At 47.2% G+C, this 19,938-nt stretch overlaps 2 protein-coding genes across 2 annotated transcripts; both read right to left on the bottom strand.

The window, feature by feature from the left end:
• Positions 1-3,180: 3,180 nt before the first annotated feature.
• LOC142583555 (uncharacterized) lies at positions 3,181-6,700 on the bottom strand. The gene is made up of 3 exons (XM_075694042.1): positions 5,854-6,700; positions 4,548-4,696; positions 3,181-3,380 (listed from the first exon to the last, which is right to left on the bottom strand). Exons 1-3 carry the CDS (start codon positions 6,495-6,497, stop codon positions 3,181-3,183), a joined length of 993 nt encoding a protein of 330 aa, XP_075550157.1. The 5' UTR covers positions 6,498-6,700.
• A 7,227-nt stretch (positions 6,701-13,927) lies between these two features.
• On the bottom strand, positions 13,928-18,359 carry LOC142581877 (uncharacterized). The gene is made up of 3 exons (XM_075691322.1): positions 17,521-18,359; positions 15,843-15,991; positions 13,928-14,330 (listed from the first exon to the last, which is right to left on the bottom strand). Exons 1-3 carry the CDS (start codon positions 18,171-18,173, stop codon positions 14,164-14,166), a joined length of 969 nt encoding a protein of 322 aa, XP_075547437.1. The 5' UTR covers positions 18,174-18,359; the 3' UTR covers positions 13,928-14,163.
• Between the last annotated feature and the right edge of the window lie 1,579 nt (positions 18,360-19,938).

Consider the following 19,938-nt stretch of genomic DNA (forward strand, 5'->3'; position numbering starts at 1 on the left):
CTGATTTCTTTATATGTCCCGGAGAGGAGCGTTGCCGGTAGCTGCCGTCATCTGGAAAGAATGCCGTCGACGTGCGGACTTGAATGCCAAATAGTCGGGAACGCTCCTACGTACCCCGCGTAGTAGACCACACAGCCAGCCCACAACCGTACAGCGCGCCACACAGAGTCGGTGCGACTATATGTGTCGCAAGTAGGCGGTGTATGTAAATAATTCTCGACAGTAAATGTCTCCATTCACGAGCATGCTGCGCAAATGGTAAGAGGGATTACCAAGCCTTTATTCACAGCTTACGGCCGTTGCTTCGTTGGTCGCAGAAACTTTGGACATGAGCTCTTGGCACGGCAGCAAGTGTCACGGGGAGAGAGAAAACGGAAACGACAAAAATTGCTTCCCCCAAAGCTTGGAGCTTTTCCTCCTCCTTGAGTGCATAATAAGCGTACTTTGAGCGTTTATCTAATAAGTGTGTCGGTCCAGGGAGCCCCGAGGCATCTTATTTCTCTTTCGTGCTCTGGCCAAACGTATCCCATATTATGTGCAAATACAAGCGGGATACACAGCCGTGGGTGTGGTTCGAGTACAACAGAGAATATATTCAGTTGATGTGGCAACTGCCGTCGGAATCGGCGGATTACCGAGACCCCTGTTCTGCGAGCGAAGCGTTATGTATGGGTTATTTGTGTGCAAAACATTTCGAGCGAAATTGTTATTGTCTTTTAATGGTAGCACGCGTTCATTGAGCACGAGCTAATCCATCCGACCGCAAGCATCCGATCAACTTTTTTTTTTATAGGCAGCCGAGCAGGTTCTTAGCAACACTGCCACTGACCTCATTTACTACCCTCCCTTAACGTCCATACTGTTGACATTCTTGGCATCCATGGCTCTCCGCAGCACCAATTGATATGTTCTTTAGTATTCGATGGTTCCTTTTACATTTTTTGCCTTTGTATCCAGTCGAATAGACCACCGTTTATCAGCCCAATAATGTCCAGAAATGTCGTTGTGTACCAATACAGAGGTATTGTGTATCGCATATGAGCGTGTCGTCGTCGGTTACAGAAAATATTGTAGGAGGGGACGCAGGAAACCCTGGCATCTAATGCAATAACGACTAACCTGGGGCGGCTTGCGTGAACATTAATTAACGAAAATAATAACGAATTTAAGAACGCGTTCTTAAATGTTCCATAGACAACGCCTAGTCCGCACAAGAAACGCGTTCTTAAATTCGTTATTATTTTCGTTAATTAATGTTCACGCAAGCCGCCCCTAGTATTGAACTAGGTCTCGTTAATGAAATCAGAGGGAAATGAAAAAAGAAGTGTTACATAAAGAATTATTTCGCATACCCTCAAGAAAGCCCTCAGGTGTGTCGAAACATTTTTTTTGACAGGATTTCACGGACTTCTGCATTAGCCTTTCATACAGTTGACACGGCGGGAGTAGTTTCCGCTCTCCGGCAGAACTGCGTTTTCCAGCACTGAACTTATCGACCTGTTTTTCATTGGTGTGCTTGTCAATCTCGAAAGCGATTTCTTTTCCGCATTGGTGAGACTCATTCGCGAATTCGATTCGCAGATTACAAAAAAAAAAAAACAATAATAAAGTTGACGAGGAGTAGCCGCTGTCATCGCGCAATAACATACAAATTCTGAACGTATTTTTCATTTCGTCAAAAGGGCAAAATTAAGGAGGCGAAACACTCAAATAGCTCACTTCGTCCGGTCGTGCAAGCCCAATTGAACAGTTTCCTCCTGAAAAGTTGTGATTTTCTTCCGGAAAAGCAGCTATTCCTAGCATGTGTTCTTTCTCTTTTTCTTCCTCTCTTTCTTTCCATGCCGTCTAACATAAGTCAAACCGGCTTTCCAGCGAGAGGCGACCACTTAACCCCCGGCAACCCGACGGCTCGTGCAGCGCGCGGGCCGCAAGCTGTTTCATCCGAGATGAAACGCCTTGCTCCGCGTCGGCGGGGGTTTCCTTTCTGATTAAAAAAATAATAATTGCAAGAGCGAGTAGTATAGTAAGCCTTGCCGACTAAGGTGGAAGCGCCCTCGAGTGGTCGTTTAATTAAATCCGGCTCTATGGGGGCGTTCTTGACCTCGTACATCCTTACCCTTCGTGCGTGGCGCGGGGCGACGACTCTGCACGAGTCGTCGCCTATAGCCTTGACTGTGCGTCGCGTTAATTTTGTTTCTGTTCGCTTGTTTAAAAACGCTATTTGACGTACGTGTCCGTTGTGCACTGGCAATCAAAGCAGTCCTCCTTTGCTTCCTCTCAGGACGTTCTAGGCGAAGCACTCTGCGATTCGTAGAATTTCTTGCTGCGAAAACACCGAAGTAGGTAGCACCCATAGAAAGTCACCAGAAATTGGAGTCAAGGAAAGCAAAGAGGAAGGTAACTGCTATCTTTAAACTGAAATGTAGAAATATTTAGGCATGGGGGATAACTTTCTGATGAGCTTCGTGCGTGCGTGCGTGCGTGCGTGCGTGTGTGTGTTTGCGCGCCTACGTGCAAGAGTGTATAGGTGTGAGCGTCGACCGCGCCTGTTCTCGACAACTGTACTCGAGCTACCTCTTATTTGATTAACTCCGCAGGCGGTAAATAATTATGGTTAGATGCTAATTGCTATGATTTCGATCTAGGATTACCTTCGCAGCCATGCTAAATATTTTTCTAGGTCTGTGCATGCTCCGAGACAGCGTGCAGAGGCAATGACATGCTGTGCACAATAAAGCAATTTTGAATAAAAATGTGCCTTATATAAATTATTGCTCGGCGTTTTTTTTTCTTGCCTTTATGTCGTTTCCAGCATTAGTTGAAGCTGATCCTGCCTTTATACTGTGAACTGCATCTCCTGTGACACCGAAGCAAATTCGAGAGCTTTAGAAAGCGATCTGATGTCACTCTTCGACGCAAGAAACACGCTTGACCACATTATGATTTTCGTTTATTTCCTCGCTGCCGAAAAGAGGCCTTGTGTCACGCAGAGCGCATACCCAGCTTCTTGTTATGGCGTAAGCTATAACTAGTGAGCTATTACTAGTAAGCTACAAGCAAAGTGAGTTTCTGCTCGTCTCTGGAAGACGTGAAAGCCTACAGCACCTGCATCTGGCGATACACGCTAAAGCGTTCCTTTGTTAGGGCGTGTTCGAAGCAATTTACACCGACGTTTTGCGATTAGGAAGTCTCGTTTCCTTCTTCCTTAGAGGTCGCTTCAGCCAAAGGACCTGCGGTGGCGTCGCAGCCTAGCTGAACAGAGGTCAGCTCCTTGATGTTTCTGGTCAGCAGGGAATCTGGAGCAGCGCACGTCGGGTAGTGCCAGTCGTCGGGGAAGTCGAGGAGGAACGCCGCTTCGCAGTCGCACTGCAAGGGGTTTCCTGGAGCGAAGAAAGAGCAACGTACATGCTACGTAGATAAATTGTATCGTCTGCCGCCGAAAGAGGAAACGCAGGAACTCTGAGTCTTTCGTGATCTTTAGTTGCCATTCATCAGCTAAAGAGACTAGGAAATCTACACGAATTCTCGATAAAAACCGCGCCGTCATGCACAGTTCGGCAAAATAAACGAAACTCCACTCGGGCTCACTCACGAAATACATTTTTTTTTTTTGCTTAGGGCCTCTCTTAGACATCTCGGGTGCAATGCCCGCATCCAACCGATAACCAGCAGGGTCAACTACGCGCCTCCGCCTCAAGGATATAAAAAAGCTGGTACATTTGTTGCCAGTTCTCCTATAAGCCCGATATTTCTGAGCTGCCGCTAGCTGTGCTAATTCCTGCGACGCTTTACTAGCTGCATGCGGCGTTGGCTTCGCGGTTCGAATTCCCGTCTGTCAAGCACTCTAGTCGCAGGTTCGAGGCCTGGCTGCAGTTACTTTTTTTTTTCAGCGCACGGCTAATATTGGGGGGGTGCGAGCAGTCATGCTTTCACGTTTAGAAAAATTATATTGTAGGGAGAAAGGCCATGTCCCTCGTTGCACACAGATAATCGCTGTAAAGAAGAAAAAAAGCGCTATAACCCCTGATATACTTCATTTGTTCAGAGCGGACGCTGCAGCATCCCCCTATCATGAGAGCAGGCACGCTCTCACTTCGTCTCGCTGGAGCACAACGAAGTGCCGCAGCTTCAACAACGCTCTTTAGTTTCCGCTCACGCGAAGTAACTCACCCCCGATTATGCGTCTGCAGGTGGTGTGCACAAACGCGTGCTTACTTGTTGCACGCATACCTTAGGTCTTGTATACGGCTTTCCTAAAATATCTGTTTTCTTGCGTTCTTTATTCTTTCTAACGCTCACTCCCTTTTCTCCGTGCCATATACCAGTCTGATTAACCTCCCTAGCTTTGTCTTTCTTTGTCTCTCCCCATACAGTTCTCGTACGCGCGTTTTTATGGCACTACGGGAACAGCCCACGCAGGGACAGCGACAGCTGAGCTCCTTGGTGCATTTTGTTGCTACAATTCGCCGAGTCAAGAGTACGGGACAGCACTCTTAAGCACTAAGCACTTCAGAGGCAAAGTGAGTCGACTAGCACCACCGACTCACCTACTAGGCTGACCCTCGTTCCGTTTCGAGCCAGCGGCAGAAGTGTGGCGGCTCTGAAAGACGTGATCGAGTTGTGTCGCAGGCCGACCTCCTGAAGTTCGGGTAGCTCTTCGGCAAAGTCCAGCGGCAGTGAAGTCAGGTTGGCGTGGCTGTATAACCATAAAGGCACGCGCGTAAAGCAGTTTGGCGGACGAATGCGTTGGTCAGGTAGCAAGACATGCAACAAGTTTAAATATTTGGCGCTTACGTGCATGGTTGGATTCTTCAATCGAACGGTCGAGGCAGAAAAGGATTCTAATGGAATTGAGACTCTGATTGCAAATTGTGCTGCAAGCATAGTTTATTTGTCTATAACAATTATTGTACGGAACTGTATACCTACTTCTAACTTGTCACTTAAACAGTCTTACTGTGTATTTAGGTTCTGTTGCCATGTGGGGCTCTTTGGGACCTATCAAACTACTGTCATAGCTTGTTGCTCGAAATGACCGGCCATTTCTTTTTTTCTGGGAAATGAAGGTTGATATTATTTCGTCCTCCGACCCCTCAAAACAGAGAAAGCGGAGTCATGACTCGCTACTGGGGTAACGCTTTGGGATTAATCCATAGGGCCAGCCGCTGTCCTAATGCAAGCTAGCATAACTTTAAGAATCTAGATTCAAACCGTATAAATTGTTCGGTTAAGCCCGTCTGTCGCATATGTAATGTGTCTGAAGTTGATCGAACTCGCTCCACGCTAAGTGCATAGTGAAGTTACTACATATAAGCTGCTCTCTGCTGTAACGCTGACCAAGAGGATGCACAACCATATATGCCGAGCTCTAGAGCCTTATATAGGAACTTATTCAAGCAAACACCTAAATTGTCAACACGACGCAGCTATGACCATGCCTTTGAGTCTCCTCACCTCATTATCCTGTTTACTGCGTGTCGAGCACGTCATGCTATTCTTCAAGTTCATTTGTGCATCAGTTCAGGCGTCACTGCGATACCTTTCTTTAAACTTCAACTCGTTTTACGCGGGACTCGCAATACGTTTAGGCATCGGACTCGACACGCTTTAGGCAATGTTAAAATGTATGTTCAAGAACGCTGTAATGCTTAGTAAAGACAGATTTAAAATGGACATTGAAAGCATTAGCAATGACACAAGCATCTCTTGTGTGCAGCTTGCGGCCCCTATATGGGCCGCAAGCTGCACGTCTGAATAACGGTAATACCAGCCATGAAATAAGCATCAAAACATTAACGATAGATAAGTAAAGAGTAAAAATAAGCCGAGGCTTCCAGAAAGTTCGTCACTTACTCGAGTATGAGTCTCCACAGCTTGGGCGCAGGACGCGGCAGCATCGTGCGCGAGAACTTCATCAGGTTGCACTTGATCACGGACACTTTCTCCAGGTTCGTCAGCGACGCCAGCCAATCGTCGTCGACGGTCTCTATGGTCGACCTTATCACCGCCACGTGGCTCAGCGTACGCGGCAGCTGGGCAAAGTTGCTCGACAGCTTCAGGCCGTTCATGTTGACCAGCCTGAGCTCCGTGAGCAAGCGCATGTCGCTCAGCAGGGTCCAGCTGCTCGGGAACGTGCTGTCGTCCGCCAGCTCGAACACCTCGAGCGTGTCCTCGAGCCCTTCGAAGGGGTAGTACCGCTGCAACCAGCCGCGCACGTATCGGCCGACGGTGACGTTGCTCAGCTTGAGGTGGGTGGCGTTGGTACCGGCGAACGTATGCGGGAGGAAGTAGTCCAGCACGCTGTCTCGCAGGACGATTCTCGTCTTCGGCAAGTCCAGGTCTCTCGGAACGGCGTTCCACAGCTGCTCGGGATTGTCGAAGCCGGAACAGTGAAAGTTCTGGGCCCGATAAGACTGCCTGTGCGACTCGGTGCACGATGGATCGGTTTCCGCGACGGCGAAGGCCGCTACGGTGACCAGCAGTGCACCGGACAACATGGCTCGACCGCCTGGCGCACCTCACGAATTCTCTCTCTGGTACAAGCTCCGAGGTGGAGCCGGCGGGGGGGTTTCGCAGTGGCTGTTAGTAAACATTGGCTTCCGCTTAAATGAAGCCGCGATAAGAATCGACCCCTTCCAGTCCTTGGGCAGCGTGCGACGAGTCGTTGAACCCTCTCTCGAGCCTATCTGAGTAAAAACAACGCCCGCGCGAGGAAGTCCTTGCGTTAAAAAAACTGCGCTGAAGGGTTTGACCATATTTTCACGTCGACGTATTGAGCACGCGATACGAGCCTTCGCGTTGTGTGTGCACCTCGGTTCCTGTATCTTGGGTTCGGTACGCTGAGGAGAGATTGCGAAGTTTGCGCGGAAAGGCAGCACATATACGGCTGTGTTTCATTCATGAAAGTGACGTGAGCCTTTCGCAGTTGCTTCTTATGCAAGCAGCTTGCAATGAAGGGTCATTGGCAGGCTTGCAAGATTGCGTGTTTATTAAAGTTTCACACATTTTCAGTTGTGTACACCTGTTCGAGCTCACAAATATACCAAGTGGACTCGGTCACGATTAGACACGTTGACCGCAGTCATGTTTCGCGTGATGCTTGCATTTCTGAGCTCTAAGTGAGCCCTTAAGGTATGGGACAAAACGAACGCATTCAGTGGTTACAACTTACAAGCTACAGTCGTTCCGATATTGTCTAGGTACAAGTTGTTTATATCGTGCTCTCCATGCTGTAGCTGTGAGTGCGGATGACATACATATAATTTGCATTAACTAAAATTACCATGATCACATTTCTCGCGCGAAGCCCCTTTATTAGCTAGCCAAGATTTTGTGATGACCAGCGAATTATTGGTCGTCATCATTACAATGGATATGGGGGCGAAGTGCAAAAGCGGCCGTCTACCGTGTATTGGGTGCACATTAAATAACACCAGGTGGTTGAAATTAATCCACAGTCCCCCACTACGACGTGCTTCGGGATCATATTGGGAGTTTGGCTTATAAAACCTCAGAATATAATTAGAATAAGTGCAGTATATGCATTACTGGCATTCACGAACACGTATGTGGTAAACGATATCTATTACGGTTCATTTTAGAAAGTTACCGCTACATTTCAGTGATGCCGCAGAGACGTCACCAGTGAACATGCGACACTAGGTTATATTTATATTCTTGTATATATCAGAGGCAGTTGTAAAACATACATTGGTGTGCAAAAAAAAAAAAAAACGGTATTTCAGAGAGGGAGAAAATCGGGGATTGGTTTGAGACGTCTTTATTACGCAATAAACTGTCTAAATTGCGTCAGTGAACAGTGGTCCTTTCGAAATTAACGGCGTAGAAACGAGAGATGCTTGTGTCATTGCTAATGCTTCCAGTGCCCATTTTAAATCTGTCTTTACCAAGCGTAACAGCGTTCTCGAACATCTAAACTTATCGTAAGCACCTATACCTGACATTATGTTTTGTGAGCAGGTCTTATTATCTGAATACTTCAACTTGATGTATAAATCATCTCCTGGGCCGGATGACATACTGAATAATTGGAATAAAACAGAACAGCGCGACACAGGGCGAATGAGTAAAAGCGCAGGGCGGAGCGCTGACTAGCAACCAAAATGCTTTATTTGCAGAAGCAGCATAGAAAGACATCATGAACCAATCAGCCCCTTCGACATGCTGGAAAATTAAAGGAAGCGGTATTCAAAGTGGGTTTTAAAGTATTTGACAATTTTTTTTCTAAATCTTTCAGCAAGGGCCGATTTCCAGGTGACTGGGTAACTGCCAGAGTTAAGCCTGTTCATAACAATGGAAATAGACAGTGTGTATATAACTGTATTTCTTTAATTTCAGATTTATGAAATCTTCTCGTACATATAATGCCACAAGCATACGATATTCTCCTCTAGTTCTCAACATGGATTCAGGAAGGTATTTTCTATTTGTACTCATTTAATAACCACTGTGCATGATTTTTCCCTAGCAATAAATTCAGGAAAGGAGATTGAAGAAATTTTTATGTATTTTGCTAAAGCTTTCGAAAAAGTCTCACACAAGGAGCTACTCTTTCAATTAGATATGTTTAAAAAATTGTGGCTTAAATCTTAGATTTCAGTTTACCTCTAAAAACGAAAACAACATGTTTCCTTTAATGATAACTGTTCTCAGACGGTACCAATTGACTCTGGTTTTCCTCAGGGCTCTGTGTTTGCCCCCTTTGCTTTCTTTTTTACAAATTATATATCATACATAAAATACCTGTAGAAGTTAACCTATACACCGACGACTGCATCCTTTAATCTGAAACAAAAAGCTGTCTTCATCACATCCATTTGAATTAGGCATTTCAAAGGGTTATTCGTTGGTGTGGTAGTTGGAATATATCTGTTTATTTCGCCAAGACCATTCTTATAAGTTATCTTTAAAATGAAAATGGAGGGGGTTATCATTGTACGTATTCATCTCGTAACATTTTCCTGTATGACTTACGCTACAAGTATCGAGGACTTAGGATCTTAAATGGCGTTAGCTGGACGAAACGTATAAATGCTGTAAATAGCTCCGTATTCTTTTTTTTTAACCATAACCTTTAAGCATAAACAATAAACGTTTCTTTCTTAGACGAACGCTCAAACGGTCCTCTTCTGCTGTTCGCCTTGCTGAGTTTGTCTATTCTATAAAGTGAACTTTGAAACATGCATCTATAACCTGGTACCTTTACACTCAAAAACGTATCAACGAAATGGAAAAATAATACAAAGAAGGGCGGTTCGTTTTACATTTATAACAGATTTAGGCGAACTTCAATCACAGCCTTGTTAAAAAAAGCCAACCTCCCGACATTGAGGCAAAGAAATCGTGTTTTGAGATTGACGTGAAATTCTTGTTTTAGTTAGTTAAGGTTCATCATAACGTGAACATCTCGCCGATACTTTCCTTCTCTACAAGCCAGACACTCGTTTCGTATATCTCTTTTCTTCACCGCTAATAACACTATTAAGCATTCGTTTTCCCCTTGGACAACAAGTGAACGGAATAAACTTACTAATGAAGCGGTTTTACAGCTACATTTCCCCTGTTTGCCTTACAATTTCAGCCGTTATTGTTTCCGCATGACGTGCTTCGTTTGAAATGTTTGGTTCTCATGAAGCATTGTGTTGCACTGACAAAATATGTACTTCATTCCCTGTTTGATTGTTTTATTGTTCTATTGTTTGCCACTTCGCGAAGCCCAGCAACTATTACTCCATCCTGTTAAATCCTCATATCGGAGTTGCAGCATAAATAAATAAATAAATAAATAAATACATAAATAAATAAATAGGCAAGAGCGGAAACCCTCACTGAGGTTTCAGTTGTTAAATTCTCTGCGGGCAGCTTCCTTAAAGGCAAGGGAGGTTAACTTCGGCAAAAAACCCGGTTATATTACTTACGCAGAGGGGAATGGCACGTATAAAGGGAGAAAGAAGAGGAACTCTCACTAATGCAAGCCAAGAGGGCGTAAGAGAGTAAACTAACCTAACATGGTTTGGCCACTCAAGCAACACAAAAATCAAAGTCGCGATTGCTGTCATAATTATCGGCTTTTTCAGCGTGTGCCATATAAATCCGGCTTCTTTCTTCCTTTCGTAGTTGTAGCGATGGAATTAGACGTTAGCCGTCCCGCCTTACATGTACAGTCGCGTGCAGCATGACTTGCAACGCCCTTGTTCGTGGTCGAAGGGGCTCCAGTGCTGCGCGGCGGCTCTGAGGTGCGAAATAGCGGTTTAATAAATACCACTAATTGAAGCTGTGTTTAGGTCTGGAACTTACCCCGTATCTGCGCAGACGTACAGGCTTGGAGCCCCTTCGAACGGGAACCGGTGTTGCAGGCCATATTGCACGTGACTATGCGCATATTCTCAAGCACAACGCTTTCGCCAATCGAAATCTGAATGGATTACATTGCAGAAGGACGTTCGTGGTATTCTTATCTGGCTGCGCCTATACACAACGTTCCTCGAAGGGTGCAAATGGGATGCACTTCGTTAGGGTATAGCAGTGAACGTTTCTACTACCACTCGGAGCCAGAAACAAATGTGTTGGCACAGTACGTGAGGCCACCGTAGGCCGGACACCGCACTGTAAAAGTCGGGCGTACATTTGCCCCAATTTGTGTGCTGCTTGGCCGCACGGAACGGGGCCTAACACCGTCAGGGTCCTTCCAAAAGAACCATTAATCGATCGAGGTCCGCGCTGTATAGTTCAGGGATGTGCCCAAATGGCGCTCCACTTAAGTCTCCTTTCTGAATTGCCCATGCATAACGTGACGGCATCATTTTTTCCCTACTCTCAGTGCACAATTGTATAGCGGGCTTTCTGCTCCCCTCGGCTGCCTCTATAGCTCGACTCTCACTGTGTACTTGCCGGGGCGATCGATGACGTTCTGCATAAGCAAACGAGAACGTTACGCTACCGCGTCCCGCCATTTGCGTCCTATGCGCAAACAAACATGAGCATTGCCCTAAGGCACGGCCCCATGCGCAATGGCTCTTGTTTACCGAGATGCATCGGAACTATATGCGTGACCTTGACCTGCAAGTTGCTGAAGAGTCAGCGAACGAGGGCTGCACCGAGAACGAATGGTGCATGGCGTACTCTCGTTCTTCGCAAACGAAAAAGAAACACTAAAGAAAGAGAGAAATAACGTATGCCGCCGCTTTCATCATGGTTATAGTGGCGCGTGCTTATTGCTGGGTTTCGGCGTAGGATTGAGTGGCGATAAATTACCTTTTAATTTTGCTTTAATCGTACAAAACGTACGCAGAATACTCATGCCCTGCCTGTATTCATCGTTGCCACTATCACATTTATTTCCCTTTCCCTCTGATGAGAGCAGAAAACTGGAAAAGCTTTACATCATAGCCACCTCTCGCCAAATAAGTTTCGTTTCTCTCTTGGGAGGAGGAGGAGGGAGGAGGGAAGAGAAAAGTAGAAGGCAGGGAGGTTAACCAGAATAACGTCCGGTTTGCTACCCTACACCGGGGGAATGGGAAAGGGGATAACGAAGATCACAGGGAGAGAGAGGAGGGAAGGAAAGAAGGAAATTTAGGCGAGTTCGATGACGCGTGTGGTCTTGCAGATATTGCATTAACAGTCACAGATGGTCGCACAAACCACTCTACGAGCCCGTCCACTGTCTGCGTTCCCCATGTATACGCCATACGTAGAAAAGAGGCGTTAAACCATTAAACCTATTAGCCAAGATTGCCTAAGCCTGTAGACTAAAAAGGAGTATAGCAAGCAGTATGGGACACCTTGGTATAAACACCCGACCAGTGAGTATGGAATTAAGGTGACTAAAGGGGACCCAAAACGACAGTATGCGCCACTCGTGCATTAATTAACCGCGCACGTGTAGCCGTCACCTCTCCGCTGCCTATATGACGGCCTTAAGTGCCGGTTATGCCGCGCCGGGCATCGCTCAAGCAAATTATTGGGAACCGATCCTGAACTAGAACTGTCGAAGGAAGGAAGGAAAAAGTGGAGAGGGAAGGCAGGGAAGTTAACCAGTTTAGCGTAACCGGTTTGCTACCCTACACATGGGAGCGGGATTGGAACTGTCGAAGGTATGCGTAGCACTATATATGGCGGGGTGCGGAATGGAGGATATGGTTCGGAAATGTAGATATGTCCACCTCGCTGCTAGTACTCCCATCATGCACATCAATATAAATAAAACATACTACACCAGCATAAACCCCACACACATCATTTCCACGCATAACACATTTCGCGCCGCGTCGACTGTCACATAATGCCACGCATACATTGGGCAGTTCCTATTCAGGGAAGTTACGTTTAATTTTTTTCATTTACCAATTACATGCAACCGGCTACTTTATTGACGAGGCAAGCGTAACAGGCGACACAGCTTTGAGCACGAATTCGGTGGGAACTACACCGAATGTGCTGAAATGGACCACGCAGCAGCCTCGCGCATGGGCATGTTCAAACCGGGAAAACCCTGGTTGCTCAGTATTTATTTCCTCATCTTAACGCTCCACCGGACGTTGGCCTACGATTTGAACTGGTATTGCTATGGCTCGATAGCGGTGGCCACGTCAGACCTTGGTGCGAGGAAATTACCTGTGGAGGATTTTTTTTTTTTCGCTTTCATTCGCCATGCACCAGGAGTGCCTTCTCAAAGCACCAGCAACAACGAAGCGCTGCGCTTCCTAGAGGACCCAGATGCTGAGTAACCACCATATTGTGCGCAAGATTCGTACGTTAGAATGTCACATTTGGCCCCCAGTGGGTACATTGGGCGAGTTTTCAGTATCGCCGATGGTCTTCGTAAGAGCATAAGGGAATATATGACCGACGACATAAAAAAAAATCAATTGTTAGTGATGATAAAAATTATTTTAAAAAATAATTGAATTCAGTGATTTTACGTGCCAAAACCATGAGGCGTGCCGTGGTAGGAGGCTCCGGGTTCATTTTTGACCCTTTGGATTCTTTAACGGGCGCGTAAATATAAGTACACGAGCGTTCTTACATTACTGCCGTCAATCGAATTCACGACCTCGGGCTTAGCAGCGCAACGCCATAGCTACCTCAGCACCGCGTCGGGTATGCTAGATCCCGTGTGAAGAGCCGCAGAGGGCTCACTGAAAGAGCCAGCTATAGGCCAGCTTCTACTATTTACTATATTTGTGCGACGTCAAGTGAAAGGGATTCAACCGACGCTTAAGTAACCAATGACATGGTAATAATTACCGAGTTACATTCGTGGGACAGTCACTGTAATCGATTACATGTCTAACGAAGTAATTATAATCGTAATTAGTTGATTATATAGGAGGTTGATGAACGGCTTAGCTTAATTATGTCGTCAACATGCCGGAAATATTTAAACCTCCTGGGGCTCCGGACCGAAAGGCAAAACAAATTTTGTCATAGCTCGTGTGGTTCAGTGCGTGTACGCAGGTGGCGCCGCACCGACGCCGTGCTAAAGCCGCATAATGTTCCTATACGGCGTTTTGAAGAGGACAGAGCAGGCCTGCTCAGGCAAATGTTGGCCCGTATTCACAATGCTTTCCTCATACGTTTCCTCCGGTGCTCGAGCGCCCGCCACTTACGCAACCGATCGCAGTGATATTAAGACGATCACTCGGGTGATGGGCAGTTGCTGCCTATATATACTAATAAATATAGAGAAGCTTTGTGCTCAAAGGTCCTGTAATACGGATGCTTCCCGCAGTTTTCTTGAGTAGACAAGAGGCGAACTCTAGCTCTCGTCACTCGCAAACACACTTGACTGCAGTTTGCGGTGCCTCTATGGAATTGACGGCGCCCTCGCATCGGCAGCGAGCTGTTCTTGCAAAGGTGGGCAGAACCCACCATTCGTGGGCGCTGCAGTCGAAACAGGTCCGTCATGTGTGCACGAACAGGGCTCTTTTTTTATTGAGGCAGTACAGAGACGACAACAACGAGGGGGTTCAAATGGACGGGCAAGGAACGTAGAGAGAGAGAGGGAGAAGCGATGAGCGAAGCGCGTCCCGATCCCGTGGCGCTCAGCGTCACGTCGGGAGTTGTACCGGGTCAGTGGGGTATGGCAGTGCTTTGGCGAACTGCGCACAGCGCAAGCGGGCCCTCGCGCGCCGGCGACGGCGTCTAGGTGGAGGGAGAAGGCACGGGGGCGCTGCACTGCAGCTCTTCCTCGGTGAGCCGGTGGAAGTAGCGGTCGAGCAGGGTCTGCGGAGTGCGGCACAGGAAGTAGTGCCACCGGTGCGTGTAGGTGAGCAGGAACCGCAGCCGGCAGTCGCAGTGCAGCGGGTTTTCTGCAACGAGGGGCGCAACAAAGAGCTGTCAACGGGCGCTTGACACTTGAAGCCTACCCCCTTTGACATGAATTTTATGCCAGAAAGTAGTCGTAGTAGTAGTGTGGTGGTAATAATAATAATAATAATAATAATAATAATAATAATAATGACGCCGACGACGATGATGAACGCTGGCTCTTCTCATTTCACACTGCGACTGAAAGAACTTGCGATGGCAAGTTCAGGTTTCCCGTTGAACAGGCGGAGCCGCTGTCGTACATGCTTTCGACCATCAATTGCCGTGTTGCGTGCACATTGGGAACTTCTGGCGAGGCACACATACTACCTTAGTACGTGCCTTGGTGAAGAGAGTGTGCTTGCGCGGCGGGGTATTGTGGCGTCATACTAGCATGTTCTCGGTGATTATGACGCCGCTTGCCTCCGAGATTTCAGTGCACACAATTGCGTCTTGGTTTCCGCCCATTTTTTTTTCTTCCCTAGTTCAACATATGACATACAACAGGCTTCAGACAAGGAGTCACAGTTGAGTGCAGACATAAATACAACTGGCACCATCGAAAGTAAAATTTTGTGTTATTAGACATCTCGGAGGGTCATATGACATACATGGTGCTCAGTGGCATACAAACTGTTTCAGTGGCGTAACTTTTTAGAAATTTTTGCAACTATCTCCAGCGTGCGCACCACTGTCTTCGCCCCTGTAGCGCTCAGAATACTACATGCCATCTGATCATAATTAAATGTTCCAAAAAGACTAAAAAGACAGTCATCTGCGGCAAATAGTGGCGATAATTTTTTTTTCAGGTGGGTAACTTGAAGAGGCGAACATTACTTGCACAGCAAATCGCAATTTCAAACTTGGTAATCAACAACGTTGCACTAATGAACTTTTCTAATATATAATTTTAGGACATCTGTCACTATTGCGGATTCTGAGTTGTGTGGTTGTTGAGTCGTGTCAATTTGTTTCCAGAAAGATACTAATTAGAAGACCAAGGTGTTTCCTAGCACATTTTAGCAACACATGCATATACTGAAGCGAGAATAAACAGAATTTCTAATTAATGGACATGACTTCACTACTGACGAACTTGTACTGTGTTATGGCGACATGTTTTCTAAGCCACTGAAAGGTAACTTATTTAATAATGCGAATCAGTTAATAAAACATTGGGATTTTCCGTGCTCTTCTGCCTCTTCAAATAACCTGCCCCCCCCCCCCCCTCCCGAAAAAAAAAAAGCCGAATTGATCTATACGCCACAGATAATTTCTTAATAGTCTCCTTGAAATACTAATAAGAAGCGGAGAGTACATTCCTTTCGTCCCTTCGTAATCGAGTTACCTTCTGTTAAGAAGTACGAAAATATTATTCTTGTATTTTTAAAGGCACACGCCATACAATGGGCACTGCGGAGGTAAAACCTCCAGATGTTTTTCACATCTGAAAAAAAGAAAGTACTCCCTTCGTCGTGCAAACAAAATACTGATCCTCGTCCAGCGAAGCTTACCGGCGAAGTTGACGAAGACGGTCCTGTCCTTGAGTGGAGCCACAGCCTTTTCGTCTACGGTGGTCAGCTTGTTCCTCTGGAGGTTGACGACGCTAAGTTGAGGCAGTTCGTCGGCCAGTCCTTCTGGGAATGCTTCGAGTTCGTTGTCTCTGAAGCGCAAACATCAATGTATGCAGTAATTGCTATGACAGCAGCTGCATTCCTAAATGAGGGACTCGTCTACGCTGCCGTCTAGGCTTGCCTCTTAAAGGGACATTAAAGAGAAACACTAAATCAGTTTATGCTGAAAAAGTATTCTTCTAAAACTACACTTTCGTTCATTTCGCGATAAGACGTCGCTGATCATTAAAAGAAAAATGAAGGTCAAAGTTCCGTTTTTTTTAGATTTCTCTCCAAAACCCCAGCGCTGGTACGCCAGTGTGACTTCACGGATTCCAAAGCTTTTTTTTTTTTCTATTTGGGCCGAGTTGTCTCAGTAAAAGTTTCCGAAACTTGTCATGTTCAGTATTTGGCTCCTTAATAAAGTTTTACCGATAAGAAGTTAACTGGGCCCTAGCAGACGCCGCCAAATCTGTGACGTCACGGTAGGCTAGCGTGGGAGCTTCAAGGCGGCGTCGCTGCCCGTCTTATATTTCGGCGCTTTTTCTGGCTTACAAAGTCTCTTCTAGGGGCAACAGTGGCGTTCTTGGTATCGTAGAATGGGAATTCACTAATACAGGTGAAACAGTTCTTGCCGTTAGTGCCCTTTTAACGTGTGGTAATGTCACAGGATTAATAGAACTCTAAGGAATCTAATGAAAGGAAGCTTCTAGGAGCTTGTCATGGCAGGTGGTCCTACTGTCGAAAAAGACCTGCATTAACTCGAAGCAATCAGTGCCTTCCCCATTTCCTGTATCTTTTCTCCAACGAGTAGACAAGCTAGCAAAGCTCTTCTACTAGTTCTTATAATTTACTTGACCCGTGCAATATGACGCGCCCAATGGTAAAAACAAAAATCATTTTGGTAACACGAACCACTTGAAAGAATAGATTCATTAGCTACTGTCAGCACGCGCTTCGTGCTAAAGATAGGCATCGGTAAGGGAAGTGTAAAACAAGTTGCTCGTGTAATGACATAAAGCTTGGCGATAAAAACTATTTAGAGAAAGACAGAAAAAAGGCTGATTAAGACGGAAGTTGCATTCACGAAAAAACAAATAAATACCCGCACGATATAAACAGCTCTATACGCACGTTACAAAATACTGGCTGACATACGCGGTCTCTGTCAGGACTTTCATCTTTAATGCCATGTGAGGCAGCGATAATGCTCAATCCGCCAAAAGATCATAAACAATGGCGCACCATAACGCCTCAAGCAAATACGTTTCCCCATGTGTTCTGTGTACTAAGCAGAGAAATAGCAGTGGTGCTCGCAAGGTAACGTTTAACATCAACTCACCGCTCTCGTGCCAGACTAAACACCGAAGAAATTCCACATTCGCCGTCAGCATCACTACAAGTTATCATCAGTCAAAGCAAACAGCATATAAAGCTTCGCTTACATCGACTACCACAATGCGTGGGATCTGCATAGATCTGCATAGAAAGGTGCCTTGGCGCTGGCTTGACTACATAGCCGTGTGGACAGAAACGTGTGCATGTTTATACGATAGCTGTAAAAGGTTGAAGAACTCACGGCAAGTCCAGGAGGAAGAACCTGGGAGCTGGCATTGGCAGCCATCCTCTAGAGAAGACCTTGAGACTCGTTTTGCGCAGCACCAGTGCCTCGAGGTTCTCCAGTGACGTCAGCCAGTCGGGGTCCACGTGCTCCACAGTCGACTTGGTCACGTAGATGCTCTTTACCGTCTTCGGGAGCTTGTTGAAGTCTCTGGTCAGCCGCAGGTTCTCGTAGTCGTCGATGCAGAGCTCCTCCAGCTTATGGATGCCCTGGAAGACCGACCAGGAAGGAGGCAGGGTGCTGCCGCTGTGGAAGACGACCTTGCGCAGCGTTTCTTCGAGTCCCTCGAAAGGATTTCCCGTGGGTCCCTGCTGCGCGAAGTCCAATACTGAGACGTTGTAGAAGGCCAGCTTGCAGATGTTGAGGTCGGCGAAAGCCTTCTCCGGGAAACGGTCCAGGCGGCTGTCCTTCAGCTTGAACCAGGTCTCCTTTGTGAGGTCGTCTCCGACTCCGCGCTTGACGTACTTGGCGAAGTCTTCGACAGACGTGAAGTCCCGGCATACGACCCTCCGGACGTTGCCGACTTCGGTCAGCGTGCACGACGGTTCGCCGACGGCTGCACTCATGAAAGCGGCGAGCGTTACCGCTAGCCATAGAATAGGCGACGTCATGACGGTGCTGTCTGTGCGGCTGGCTCCAAAGTAGCGGGCTGTGTGGATGCTAGCAAAGGAGTTTGCGGCGAGCCCGGTGGCGAGAATGCGAACGCCGACCGGACTGCCGCGTGCTTTATACGCGCGGGATATGCGCGTGTCGGACCAAACACGTCCGAGCTCCCAGAGAGGGCCCTTCCAGGACTGGTTTTGGGCCTCTGATTGTGCGCCCCCCACCCTCCTACCCCACCCCCTTCTTTCTTTACGAGGTCTCCGACCGTGTCACTAACCCCAAGATAGGTGCACTTGACTCGCACCTGTTCCCCGGCTTGCCTGGCTGCGAGTGAGGTGAACTTGGGAGCTTTCTTTCACTACTGTTGGCCCGCAGGCGCTCGTGCACTAAAATAAATCGCTAAACCAAGGGCCACAGCCGTCCCCGCGATGCGTCTCTGGTGCGTGGTTAGGTAATATTTCGTTAGGAGGGATCACGGGCCACAGTAGAAGCTGGTAACCAGTTCTGATACCACTGCCAACGCAGTATGCGCAACGCGCAGGAGCGCAGCACCACTTGTTCCCACACCCTTTGAGGCCCGGTCGATGTTTACATCTAAGAAACCTGCCGTAAGAAATAATAAAAGACAGACTTAAAGGAAGCCCCTCGAGCGTCCACTTTTCGGCTCCATTGACCCGCTTATCAGCAGTCGGAGGCGTTTTTGATAGTTGTATACGCAACTAGATCGCAGAACCGGCTCCTATGGAAACGTGCTGCCGGCAGGCTGAAACCGGTCTTTGACCTCTGCAACTGCGTATTGGGTATTGCGGCCGTCAGATGATCTGCCGGCGCGGGCCACGATCTCTTCATTTTATCCTCGTCTCTCCGACGTCGAAAACAAACAAGACGCAGCGCTCGACGATCGTTGCGCGCAGCGAACATGCATACTATATAGCGCGCCCGCGGCGCAGTTTTACATAAGGGGCTTAGAGCAGCGCGTCTCGCTCGCGTAATCGGTCGACGCGCGGAGCTATCTTCTTCCTGCGGCAACGACGACGGCAACAAAGCACGCGCCCGTCTGCCGGCGTGGAAACTTCCACTGCGGCGCCATTTCTTTCTTTGTGCGCGCCTGGATTTCACGTCTGCGTGCTGGATAGTCGATTCACTTCGCTTACGAGAATGCGCGGCCCCCGGGTGATCCGACAGCAGGCACTCAGTGCGTTGAATGATACGGAGTCCTTCCGACGTGTCGAGAACTTGGCTCGCTTAGCCTCTGCGTACTGCGCAGTCTGGGTCGATCTTGTGTGAACACAGTGTGCAGGGACGTCTAATATTAAAAAAAAGGACAGTCACCATGTTAGCGTTTAACCCATTGAAAGGAACTGAATTCTGGCATACAGGCCTGTATACAGGGTTTCTCAGCTAACTTTAGCGAGAGTTTTAAAATATGCAAGTACCACGTAGCTGGAGAGAACAAAGTTAACGGTGTTTGCCGTCGCTTGGAGATGGAGCGGCCAATCGCGCGGCACTTTTGCATGCCGTTTGCGGTCTTCTTTCACGCTCGGAAAAGCACCTTTATGTAGCACGCATTGAGCAACAGAAAGCTGTATCGAGTCACGTCGCTCTACAATTTTCTCATTGACACTTTTCATCTAGTTATAATATTTGAGAAATTGATTAATTAAGACTAATTATCAAATTAGGCGGAATGAAAAATATAGTTTGAGTATCTCCAAGCGACGGCAAAGAGCATTACCTTTGTTCTGTACAGCTACGCGGCACCTGCATATTTTT

This window comes from Dermacentor variabilis, chromosome 5, assembly GCF_050947875.1.
Source record: "Dermacentor variabilis isolate Ectoservices chromosome 5, ASM5094787v1, whole genome shotgun sequence".
Classification (NCBI taxonomy): Eukaryota; Metazoa; Arthropoda; class Arachnida; order Ixodida; family Ixodidae; genus Dermacentor; species Dermacentor variabilis.

Bases quoted from the DNA above. Each gene is read 5' to 3' on its own strand.
- LOC142583555 (XM_075694042.1), bottom strand. From the start codon at position 6,497: ATGTTGTCCGGTGCACTGCTGGTCACCGTAGCGGCCTTCGCCGTCGCG. The intron at 4,697-5,853 runs GTAAGTGACGAA...ATGGTTATACAG, and splicing joins CTGTGGAGACTCATACTCGA to CCACGCCAACCTGACTTCAC. The intron at 3,381-4,547 runs GTGAGTCGGTGG...TCTTCGCTCCAG, and splicing joins AACGAGGGTCAGCCTAGTAG to GAAACCCCTTGCAGTGCGAC.
- LOC142581877 (XM_075691322.1), bottom strand. From the start codon at position 18,173: ATGACGTCGCCTATTCTATGGCTAGCGGTAACGCTCGCCGCTTTCATG. The intron at 15,992-17,520 runs GTGAGTTCTTCA...TTTGCGCTTCAG, and splicing joins TTCTTCCTCCTGGACTTGCC to AGACAACGAACTCGAAGCAT. The intron at 14,331-15,842 runs GTAAGCTTCGCT...CCCTCGTTGCAG, and splicing joins CGTCTTCGTCAACTTCGCCG to AAAACCCGCTGCACTGCGAC.